The 13,118-nt window shown below is 34.9% G+C and overlaps 1 protein-coding gene across 4 annotated transcripts in view; it reads right to left on the bottom strand.

The window, feature by feature from the left end:
• Nucleotides 1–13,118, bottom strand: part of LOC125653239 (SRSF protein kinase 3-like) — a 41,942-nt gene that overhangs the window by 26,438 nt on the left and 2,386 nt on the right. For 2 of the 4 annotated variants that reach the window (XM_056144702.1, XM_048882606.2), the window contains exon 1: nt 2,752–2,844. The exons of the other annotated variants lie outside the window; for them this stretch is intronic. In XM_056144702.1, the coding sequence (XP_056000677.1) occupies nt 2,752–2,804 (53 nt within the window). In that variant the 5' untranslated portion in view covers nt 2,805–2,844. Of the gene's footprint in view, nt 1–2,751; nt 2,845–13,118 lie in introns of those variants that run through there. 4 annotated transcript variants of the gene reach the window in all.

The raw sequence follows: 13,118 nt of genomic DNA on the forward strand, positions 1-13,118 counted from the left end.
TCCTAAATTTTGCAGCCCTTCACCGGCAATGGTGACGTCTCCATATGATGAAAAATTCTTGAGAGGGATGTTAAACAACATACAATCAATATGAGTTGCATTTTGCATGATAAAGAACCTCTCCGCTATGGCCCTGAGCATCATGCCTAGGTAAATATTTGTAGCACGTACTTCACTTAAAGCTGAATATTCAAATTATCTACAATAACATGAGAGAAAAATGTTTGAATGAGACTTAAAGCAGCATTCAATCAAAAAACATTTAACATTATAAAAATGATCAAACCAAGAGGAGTTGTCTTTCCTTTAACCAAACATTACCACAGCCAATCTTTAAGTACAAGATTGAGATTTATTATTTTTTTTATTTTTACTAACTCCTCTCTATCAATTTTATCAGTAAAATAGATTGTATTTACATTATATTCATTATAAGGCAGTTGACTGCATCCTTATGGGACCTTGAGATCAACACTACACAGGCTGCTATCTATGAACAGATGGTGACCTGCTTGCTTGAAAGATTTTTTTTTAGTCGATCATCATTGGTAAAACAATAACTTAAAGCACATATAATACAAACACACAAATATAGTTGCTATATTTGGTTTGGATTAATATGCAAAGTTTCCAGGGAGAGGATTACTAGTATCTATTTAACCAGTGGGTGAGGATCATCTAAATTGTAATCGAGCAAGCAGTCAAAATTTGTCATGTTTTACAGCTTTGTTCATGCTATTTTTGTACAATTTTTATCTCCAGTAATGCCTTTACCACCAAAGACTCCTCTTATTCCAATATTGTCATAGGCAACTACAGAGAACACTTGTTACTGAACATAGCCAATAAAATAAGTACATGTATTCAAATTACTTGATTGGTACTAAATAAACAATTACTTCCGACCGTGAAAGGAGAAGAGCAATGAGAGAAATCAACAACCACTATGCAGCAATCTCTATTGTCTCAGTTGATTCCATACATTTGTGTGCCTTTCAGAAATCAGTGGAAGCTTATGAATATAAAACCCTCCAGAGAACATTGAACTTGGAAATTAGAGTAACATTGGTATTCATTTTATAAATTGATTTTATAATTGATTCTTGGAAAACAAAAACAACTCCAAATGGAATCCGATACTGTATTGGAAACATCAGATCAAAATAAATACCTGAGCAACTTTTCTCATACAGATACAAGTTTTTCAAATTATTATCTCTTTATGTCTTATTGCAGTCTAAAACTTTAAATCTTATTTTCACAGAAGCACACAGCTCTGCCTCTGGGATCATACAAAAAAGACAACTGAATCTACACTGCATGAGGATGCTTTCTTAATTTTATACAAGCTTGTAGTTCTGTGGGGATCCGGGTTAGAATAGGTCCTCTGCAATACCCCTTGCTTGTCGTAAGAGGTGACTAAATGGGGCGGTCCTTCGGATGAGACCGAAAAAACAGAGGTCCCGTGTCACAGCAGGTGTGGCACGATAAAGATCCCTCCCTGCTCAATGGTCATAAGCGCCGAGTATAGGCTTAAATTTTGCAGCCCTTCACCGGCAGTGGTGACGTCTCCATGAGTGGAATATTCTCGAGAGGGACGTTAAACAATAATTAATCAATCAATCTATAGTACGAATCTAAAAGATTTTTTTCTTGTAATTCCTGTGTGCCCACACATTTGTGTGTTAAAATAAATTAAACTGTTGCCAATCCTGTCTCAAGAGGTAATTGTTTATACACGCTTGAATCTACTGTAACAATTCATACATGAAAAAAATCGTTCTCTTGTTTTTCCTATAGAAAAACATTTCGGTTTTATTTTCCTTTTTATTCTTACGTTAATCCTTAAACCTCTACTGTGATTTTCAATTCCTGGTCTTGTAGGTCTTTGAACTTTGAACAATTTTTATTCTTTTGCATCAAAAAATGGCTGAAAATGAATTTGACATTTATAAGTTATATCCATATAGATCTTGAAAAGACGATTCTTAAAAAGATTTCCAATATACTATAATTAAATCTTTATTCATAGTTGTGGTCTGGGGGTGGGGTAGGGGGGTCATCAGATTGAACAAAGTTAAACTTGAATTTACATTACTGTACACTTATATTATAAAATATACATAACGAAATACTCATGTAAAATTTGTCTTTTTTTTTCATTTAGAGGTTCTTGAGAAGATATCTAATCACCTCACCTATTTCAACACTTTCTAAATCATATTCCATTAGATGTGGGACCTTCATATTGAACAGCTTTAAATTCAATTTACCCTGCAAGGATGGATTGTACATTTTAATGATCAATTTGAGAAAAGTAAGAACATTGTCTATATATGATTTGATGGGTTTTTTTAAGTTAATCTTAGAATGCAGACAGAACTGTGTCTTTGTCAATCAAATGAATCAAAACAAGCCCTATCAGCCACTCCTCCAGGAGCCCTTGTTTGGAAAATGTTAATCATTTCTTCAGTATATCTTTTTAGATAATTTCTATTGGATTTTGTTAAGCCTTCAATATTAAGCAATCATTTCCATGATGAACCAATTAACCTTTCAATTTGATTGAGAAGATGGGTCCTCAATGAATAATTTTCCTCAAAGGAATACAAATCTTCATGCAACATACCAGAAATCACCAGCATTCCCCACGCTTCATTCAGACAAAACAGAAAAATCCCACAAAAAGAAAAATGTTCACAGCAATTCTCTAAAGCCAAGGAATGGAGATCAAACACATAGACTGTGTACCTGTGTTTTGAAAACAGTGAAAACTTTTTAAATTTCTGCTTCAGTTTCATCATTCTGACATCCAGTTAGGAAATTTAGCACATAAATATTATCTACAAATAATCAGGAAAGTCATGACATATAACATCCTATACTGAATTGACATATTTCCGAAGTGCATGCACATGGACAAGAGATGCTTGAAGAGTAAAATAAATCCTGCTTCCTGTCACAGATTTACAGATACTGACAACACAATAAAGAGTTTACAATGACCTCAGCATTATACAGGAAAATCGGAATAAAATTTCAGCATTTCAAAAACTGTGAAGAGCTTCCTTCTCTACTTCCTCTGCTGCATTGAACATATATTGCTATATAATGATCATCTAAATCAGATAGTGGTATTAAAGGGGCATGGACACGATTTGAGATGAAAGTTTTCAAATTTTATTTTTCAATTTTTATTGTTGACAATTGTTTAACTAAAGTATTTCTAATAGTCAACCAAAATTTGAATATCAGCTGTTGAGTTACAAGTGAGATACAGCTCTCATAGTTCTTAAAATTTGTTATGTAAACAAGGCTTGTGTAATGTTTTTGATTACAAATAGAAAATAGCATGTTTAAAACAAAATGAGATGTGCCAAACACTAAAAACTGTTTAATTGTGTTCAGAATTAATTTGTAAATTGAAAATCTGCTTTAAACGATACTTTTAATCGTATATTTAACCTATGTAAACAAGAACATGGCACGAGTCTTTTTACATAACAAAGAATTGTGAGCTCTATCTCTCCCATGTATCTCGACAAATGACAATTCAAATTTTTTCTGACCATTAGAAATATACTAGTTAAGCATTCTATAAACATTAAAAATGGGAAAATAAAATTTTAAAATTTTCAGCTCAAATCATGTTCATGTCCCTTTAAGTAAAATACCAGTATTTTGTACATTACTGAACCAGCACTAAACATTCCATAACATTATTCCTATTGAATACATTAAGGGAGGTAATCCAATTTTATTTACCATACAACACAACACAAAAATTTTGATACAAAGTATCAAATCGGCTGCTAAAAATGAGAATTTTAAATAAAGTAGTTCCAAAGACACACATAGAAATTGTTACATGAAATATATCTTATTAAAAATGGAAACAAAATTAAGAAACAATTTAATTTGAATACTAACTTTAAAAAACTCATTAATATATCAACCATCATTTATTTAACTGCAAAGTTTAAGTCCAGTTAAAATTCCAGAACTACAAATAAATCATTTCAAAAAGATCTTAACCTTACATTAAGTGTGACAACACGTGTATCTAAAAAGTTAAGAGAAAACAAAAAAATTGCAGACATAACCCTAGTCTGAAATAGATGCCACACACAGGGAGCTAATAGTGTTATCAAACATGATTGGATGAAATTTAAAAACTGACACATAATTTATCCCCAAATTAGATAGAAGCATGATGATGTACAGTACCTAAAAATTATTTAATTTTTACCCCAGATTTCATTATGCAATTAAACACAGAACATTTCGGAGCAAACTTAATGGGGACCTAAAAGCGACCAACAAACACTTTGTCTGAGATTGTCTCTCAGATTTTTTTCCACCCCCTTCCCCTTAAAATTAAAATCCTTAATCTGCCTATGTTTATCAGGCAATTTGCAATGAAGAAGCTTAATTGATTTATGCAAATGAAACAAACATGAATATTAATTCGATTTTCAGTTTCGCTGATCAAAACCTTGGTGTGTTTAGTATCGAGTTAAAAAAAATCTGAGTTTCATTACCAGTGGTGATCTCATTTAATCGCCGCTAATCATAGCCTTCGTAATAGCTAAGGAACTGGATGGCCATTTCTATATAGACACATTTTTGCTCTCTGTAAGGTTGGTTGGTTGTAGATTGTTAATAACATTCCGCTCAAGAATCTTTCATTCATATGGAGACGTCACCACTGCCGGTGAAGGGCTGCAAAATTTAGGCCTATGCTCAGCGCTTATGTTCATTGAGCAGGGAGGGATCGTTATCGTGCCACACCTGCTGCGACACAGGGCCTCAATTTTTTCAGTCCCATCCAATTTAGTTGCCTCTTACGACAAGCAAGGGGTGCTGAGGACCAGATCCCCATGGGACCTCTTCTGTGAGGAGATGGGGGGGGGGGGGGGGGGGGGCATCAAGTGCAAACTTTGGGAAGCTTAACTGTTCTTTAACAATGTTAAAAACAGCTGACGAATCAATGTTCTTAATATTTGCAAGGTTTTCCATGAGATATCTTGCATTTTCAGCAATTAATGCTAATATTAGTTTTTATTTTGGTCTAAAGGAATTTGGTGTGGTCTATAGGAAATAAATGATTGTGGACCAAATGTCTACAGTATTGAAAAGTTCGTTTCGCACGCTGAAACAATGATCCACAAAAAGATTGACCACTTCAATGAAAACAATATCATACATTTTAGACCGATCATAGATTTGCTTTAATAACTAAAAAATTATGTTGCACATTAATAGAACAAATTCTAATAGCCTGACACAGTCAATGTTTTCTTAATTCTATCAATGAATTGAAAGTTCTAATATATAGTGTTAAATCTAAAGCAAACTAGCATGGCGCCAGGCCATGCCCTTTTTAATTTCACTATGCCCATTTTTCTCTATAATTTTTTAAAAAATATTTGCTAATATAAACAATTGTTCCTTATTTCACAAGGTTGATTGAAAAGTTTAAAATCAAGGCAGCAGGTACTAACTTTTAAAGAGGCTAAATGATTATTCTATTACTATCATAGTATGATACAATGAAAGTGCCCCGAAATTGTCTTGCCTCGACGAAAAGTGCCCTTTTCACCATGTGTGCCCTCTCTAGATCCTAGATTTAACACTAAATATATATGCAGTTGTAAATAGATATGATGTATACAAATGATGATCTAGATAGAATAGAATCTTGCTGTTCTGAATTAAAAACAATCCAAATCAAGCTTACCCCTGAATCGTTTAAGCCCTCATCACGACCTAATTACTAATTTACTTATCTCCATCTAAGTGAATGCTGTTCAAACTGTTTAGCATCCCAAAATAAAACAAAATGCATTCAGCTAAATGGACCATATTGACCAAAGAAAATACTTGGATGGTAACGCTGGCTAATGGTAAAAAAAATTAAGTGGGCCAGAGAATTACCATCATATACTGGGTATATAATTATATAAAATTCAGGCACAGTTATATATATGCAAAACATTTTGGAGTTGGAGAGACTAACAAAAGGTCCCATTGAAAGGTAAAATAATTCCCACAAAACATAAAGAATGCAGTAATCAAATTATGAAATTTTACTGGAGAGGACAAGTTTCTACCTTGGATTTTTCATCGAAGTATAATATAATATATCATACTTCATTAATTTTTCTATTCATTTATATAGTGATATCAAGAAGGTTTAAAACATGGCGTACATCTCAAACAACCTGGCGTACATCTTAAACAAGACTAAAGTCAGATGTCATAAACATTGAAATTTAACGAATTCAACAATATCATATGCTGTATTTGCACTGCCAGTCTAAGCCGTCAAAATATTTTGGAATAGACAGTCTGAGAATTTAACGGTAGGCCGCGGCTATGCCAAATGATGTCGGGCCATGCCATGTACAAATAAGATATCCCAAATTGTCTAAGCCAGATTCTAAGAAACAAAGGAATAATTATGATACGCGTGTGTGAGATGATGCGCTTAAAATAAATATTTTCCCTAACAATCGTCAAAATCTATTTTTGTGACCTGGATTTTCCTTCCGTTAAGTATGCAACTAAGCAGTTTGAAGATTATGACAAGTGTTCTATACAAATTGTTCAGTGTATGATTCCTATGTCTTTAAAATGTCAATGCTTTTTTTTTTAAAAATCTGCGTTGGTGAATTTTATTAGGATCGATTTTTAAATTAAAAATTACCTCAACGTTGTCCTTTTTTTTCTTTATTTCCCAAATACTCAAATATTGCAAGAATGTCAAAACAAAATGATATACATCCCACTTCGCAAGAATAATTTTGAGGTGAAGGTCAACAAACGAAGTGTAAATGATTCCGCAGTTAAAGTATTTTCAAGGCGCAAAGCCTGGCATTAAACCAAAATGTGTCAAACAAACAAAAGAATCAGAACAAGAAAAATGCAAGCTATATGAAAAAGAAGAAAAACGCAAATTCAAGCCACACTGGCAGAACGGATGAGTATGGTTGAAATTTGAGGGGAGAGAAATGTGGTGCGTTCCCTGCAAGCAGGCAACGAAATTAAGGGGAAACACTCGCTAAATGCGAGTTAAAAATTGAAATTGCGAGTAAAAAATCACAAGTGATCGCAACTTTTTGCGAGTGAAAAAAAAACGATCTTTTCCCGGATTTCCTCGGTTTATTGGCTGTACTTTGAAGTTTACAATAATTTTGTCTTGTGCATAGAAACACTTTACAGAATGAATATACAAGTATTGAAAAAGTAAACATGGATCGAATAAATATAACTAAGGCCAAGGTCATCTCAGTCAGTGATGTCGAAGATGGTCTACCCTTCAAGCACACTTCGGGCGTCTCAGTAACGTCAGGTTTAAATAGCAAGCATGCTGATCTCGTCCATTGATTGATTGTATCTTGCTTAACGTCTCGCTCGAGAATTTTTCACTCATATGAAGACGTCACCAAGACTGGTGAAGGCCCTATGCTCGGCGCTTAGGGCCATTGAGCAGTGAGGGTTCTTTAGCGTGCCACACCTACTGTGACACGGGACATCTGTTTTGAAGGTCATCTCCGAGGACCCGTGACATTCACACATGGTGCCGAGTGTTTGGCGATGGAACGGTCACCTGTTTTAACGACTTAGGTCTGTAGCGGCCAGGATTTGAACCCCGGCCTTCCGCATACGGGGCGAACACTCTAACCTCTCGGCCACCGTGTCTACATGAAACAACACATGACAGTGTTAGTTTTACGCGTTGTCCTTCTGTACTCTGTAGTCAAACATTTCGAGTTCGCAGGGTTTTCTTTACAACTAGAATTTTTGAGATGGAATTTCCAAAAGTTTTGAACATATAGTTTGAATTGGCGCAAACAGTCTTCAAGATTTCAATCCAAACGATGTTGTGAATAGGTGGTAGATATCTGGACAGCGAGTACACTGCACAAGTGTACCCTATGACCCTCACAATGCACCATGTATGTTGTCTGACAATTCATTAAATTTTAAATGAAAGAATTCGCAATCTTATTTTCATTATTGCACTTTTTAAAAGATTTTCCCTATATTTTGATCAAAAGACATGCTTGTTTTCTTAAATTCATGTAAAACAGCAATCGATTGAAAAATGCTAGTAAAAGCTCAATTTTGCTAGTTGGTAAATAATCCACTAGCTAAAATTTGCTAGTAGTGAAAAAAGTTAATTTCATTCCCTGGCAAGGAGTTTTGGTCAGGTCTATGCCAAATGCCATAGGTCTATGCCGCATCAAAAAGACATAGACCTATTGTCTATGCCAATTAAAAAGTTAAATTTTCAGACTGAATAGAGTGATAACCATCAAATATGATCTGCCAATATTGTCTATCTAAGACTGTTATTGTGGACCAGACAAATAGTTTTCAAAATCTCTCACGACCTTCATGGGATATTTGTCTGGTTCCTATATTTCTGTTGTGTCAAGTGATATGCTTAATCTGGTTCATACATCATTAATTTTGTGAAGTTACTTATATGGTGATTAATCTGGTTCTTACATTGCAAGTTATGAAGTTTTACAATTTACATTACGATTCTGCAAGTTGAATTAATAGCTGTCCACGACTAACTACATTCTCCCCAGCAAATTTATTCACTTTTACATTAAATTAGATTCAAACTTCAGCCAAAATAGTCAAAATGGCCTTACTGCATTTGGCTTTTCAGTTCTACTCACCAAAACTGAGGAATAGATGAAAGAATAGTGAACCAGATAGGTCACCAAATTTTACTCCAAAATCTCCTAGACAATTAGCAGGAAAGGTTGAAGGAGTTTTCTTGACTTGCAGTGCATGGAGGGAAATTCCAGAAAACATTCTACATAGTTTGTGAGACTGATTTTGTTAGTTGTGGATGTGTGTCATTTTAAACACAAGTCCCTTGTTTTATATTTAACCAGTCTATGCGAAAGTTTTTTGGACTACACAGGACATTCGGTCCTGTGTAATCAATGAACACACCGGACCGAACCAAATTTTGTCAGACCGAAAAACCTAATGTAAACAAGAGGCCCATGGGCCACATCGCTCACCTGAGTCACCTTGGTCCATATCAGAAGATTTTCCATATCTATTTGCATGTAAAACCGTAGTCCCTATTATGACCCCAAACCTACCCCTGGCGGCCATGGTTTTTGCAAACTTGAATCTACACTATGTCAGAAAGCTTTCATGTAAATATGAACTTCTGTGGCCCAATGGTTCTTGAGAAAAAGATTTTTAAAGATTTTCCCTATATATTTGTATGTAAAACTTTGATCCCCTATTGTGGCCCCATCCTACTCCAGGGGGGCATGATTTCAACAAACCTGAATCTGAACTATATCAGAAAGCTTTCATATAAATCTCAGCTTTTCTGGCTTAGTGGTTCTGGGAAGAAGATTTTTAAAGATTTTTCCTATATATTTGTATGTAAAACTTTGATCCCCTATTGTGGCCCCATCCGACCCCCGGGGGCCATGATCTTAGCAATTTATAATCTGCACTATATCAGGAAGCTTTCATGTAAATCTCAGCTTTTCTGGCTCAGTGGTTCTTGAGAAGATTTTAAAAGATTTTTCCTATAAATTTGTATGTAAAACTTTGAGGCCCCCCTTGAGGCCCCATTCAATCCCCGGGGTCCATGATTTTAACGAACTTGAATCTGCACTATATCCAAAAAAAACCAAAAAAAAACCCCACCCAACTTTGACCCCCTATTGTGGCCCCATCCGACCCCCGGGGGCCATGATTTTAACAATTTAGAATCTGCATTATATAAGGAAGCTTTCATATAAATCTCAGCTTTTCTGGCTCAGTGGTTCTTGAGAAGAAGATTTTTAAAGATTTTCCCTATATATTTGTATGTAAAACTTTGACCCCCTATTGTGGCCCCATCCGACCCCCGGGGGCCATGATTTTAACAATTTAGAATCTGCATTATATAAGGAAGCTTTCATATAAATCTCAGCTTTTCTGGCTCAGTGGTTCTTGAGAAGAAGATTTTTAAAGATTTTTCCTATATATTTGTATGTAAAACTTTGACCCCCTATTGTGGCCCCATCCGACCCCCGGGGGCCATGATTTTAACAATTTAGAATCTGCACTACCTAATAAAGCTTATCTATAAATTTCATCTTTTCTGGCTCAGTGGTTCTTGAGAAGAAGATTTTTTAATGACCCTACCCTATTTTTACCTTTTCTTGATTATCTCCCCTTGGATGGTGGCCTGGCCCTTTATTTTAACAATTTAGAATTCCCTTTACCTAAGGATGTTTTGTGCCAACTTTGGTTGAAATTGGCCCAGTGGTTGTTGAGAAGAAGTTGAAAATGTGAAAAGTTTACAGACGGACAGACGGACGGACGGACGCCGTAATACGGGTGATCAGAAAAGCTCACTTGAGCTTTCAGCTCAGGTGAGCTAAAAAGTGAAACATGTGAAAATGTAAAACCATGCAAGGAAATCTTATTTATTATACTAGTAATACTATACCAGGGATCCCTCCCGCATAATACTTTAGACGGTCCATGCGGTTTAATCACATTCATTTACGTATTAGGATTTGTGTGATTATTTTTTACTTATAACAAACATTTAAATGACTCCACGTCAAAATAATAAAGCTCAAAAACTGACACTGAGACATCTACTGTTTAACAGTTTGAAGCATAACAATACCAGATTCAGTTAGAGTCTGCCAAAACTGTGTCGAAAAACTTCCATTGTCAGGAGAGAAAAATGATGACAGTGATTCCGAAGGTACGTAATTTTTGTTTTGGACCGATCAATATCAGTTGTTGGCCGGACCAAGTGTCCGATGATTTTTTCCCCAAATGAAATACATGATCCGATAAATTTTCAATTTTTAGCAGCATGTCCCAAATTTACTCTGTTTTTTAGTCAATGCAAACAGAAAACCTGTTTACGTTTAACTCAAATATTTATCAAACTTGTAATCATCTTCAATTCCCCCCGAGAGGGTGATAATAAAACTGAGCAATATCCCGTGAAATTACTGACGTCTTTGAAGCGTTTGAATTAGGTAATAAATAACAAGGAAATAAAGCGTTTAAACTGATCAAGAAGTACTTAACAACATGGACACGTTTGATTTGAGTTACGCGAATTGCTCGAGTTTTAAAAAACGTATATTTCATAACACTGGTGTTCAACACGGGTTGGAAAAGTTTACTCCACTGACGAATCTGAAGTGAAATGCTTGGGCTAATAAAGTACGTCGCTGATGTCATTCTGGGACAGAAATTCAAATTTACATGAAAGCTTCCTGACATTTTGTTAAAATCATGGCCCCCAGGGGTAGGGTAGGGTGACAATAGGGGATCAAAGGTTAACATGGGAATATATAGGGGACATCTTTAAAAATCTTCTGAAGAACCACTGGGCCAGAAAGTTCAAATTTACATGAAATATTTTAAAGCTTCCTGATATAGTGTAAATTCAAATTTGTCAAAACCATGGCCCCCAAGGGTAAGGTGGGACCACAATAGGGGATTAATTCGCAGATAAAATTTTGGTCTGGTAAAATGTGACTTGGTCCAGTAATAACTCGATCATTACTGGATCAAATGTCCAGTAAGTACCAGAAGACCTTGGGAAGCACTGTGATGATGTGCATTAAATGACTACGTAACAGCGTATATGGCTGCAAAAGAAGCACTACCTTTCACAAATTAATGCCATTAGTTGAAGACATTATAATGGTGTTGACATTTAAGATTATCATTTGAATGATGTGAAATGTGCAGAAACAATTTCTTGAATAAATGACTCTGTACAACAGACATAGAATATGAAATGTCTGATAATATGTATTACCGTAACGGTATTATGACCAATACAGGAAAGGATATATTTCTGTGAAAGAAAATGAAGCAATGGTTGTACGATTATGTTTATGAAGGGGAACCATAGATATAGTATTTGGTATCAAATAAGAGATTACCAGAATCTCCATCTTCTTTCATTCTGTAATTTACTGTAATATTCAACAACATTTTTCTATCAACAAAATCTGCAGATATCTAAGACCAACATAAAGCTCTTCGCAACCTAATGTGGGAAAATGGTCAGTTAAACCTAAGTATTTTAAGTGTGTTTATTGTTTGATCTTTGTATTTTTAGCGTACAGTCCTTTAACATTTTAGAGTACTTTTTAGAGACTTTTCATAGTGCACTTTTTAGAGACTTTTCATAGTGCTCTACAAACAAACAAAAACAAAAAACCTTTAGCTATCGATTTTAATAATGTTTTATTTTGGCAGTCTTCACGAAAACATTTAAAACTTGCTGGCCAGTCGGACCAGTGAACTGTCTGAATTTACTGGCCCACAGTGAAATTTACTGGCCCCCCAAATTTTTTATTTTACAACATGTTTATCACATACATTATGGTATGCATTGTAAAACTGTACAATTAATTTACTGAAACTATGCTTATTACTCATATTCATATCCACCCTAAGGCATCCTTTCTGCTGATACCAGAAAAACAACACCGTACATGGTATTTTCTCTCTTTCTTCACCCGCAAACAACAAATTCACGTATTTTTCACAAACATGAAAACAGCCCAAGTGCACCTCAGGAAGTAGCCTTCTCTACTGACATCAAATGTAAAGGATTGATTAATTCTATAAACTATAGAAATTGCATAAAATCAGAGATAACTGCAATTGACGAAGTTCATTTTAATTTGACAATGCAATAAAGCAGCAGTTACCGGTGTGCAGTGCGATACAGAACGCGGCCATTTTTGTTGTTTCAATAAGTTGTTCATTGAATATTCACGTGATCAACGTACAAGTTATCTTGACAATTACAAGTATAGACATAGTTATCGTTCTTTACTTTAAAACGATGTCAAAACACTTTATGCGCTATTTATTGATTCATTTTTATTTTGATGGTAATTTAAGTAAATAAGACGTTTAGAATATCTAAATCCAACCTTATATTCAATGTGACTTACAAAAAGTCTACAAGCCTATTGGACTTCCTGATTTTTTAATTTCACTGACCCGACCCTAAAATTCACTGGCCTCGGTCTTCGGACCACTGAGTTTTCCTGAAGACTGTTTTGGTAATTTTACAGATGTAAGAT

The sequence above is a fragment of the Ostrea edulis genome, chromosome 7 (genome assembly GCF_947568905.1).
Source record: "Ostrea edulis chromosome 7, xbOstEdul1.1, whole genome shotgun sequence".
Lineage (NCBI taxonomy): Eukaryota > Metazoa > Mollusca > Bivalvia > Ostreida > Ostreidae > Ostrea > Ostrea edulis.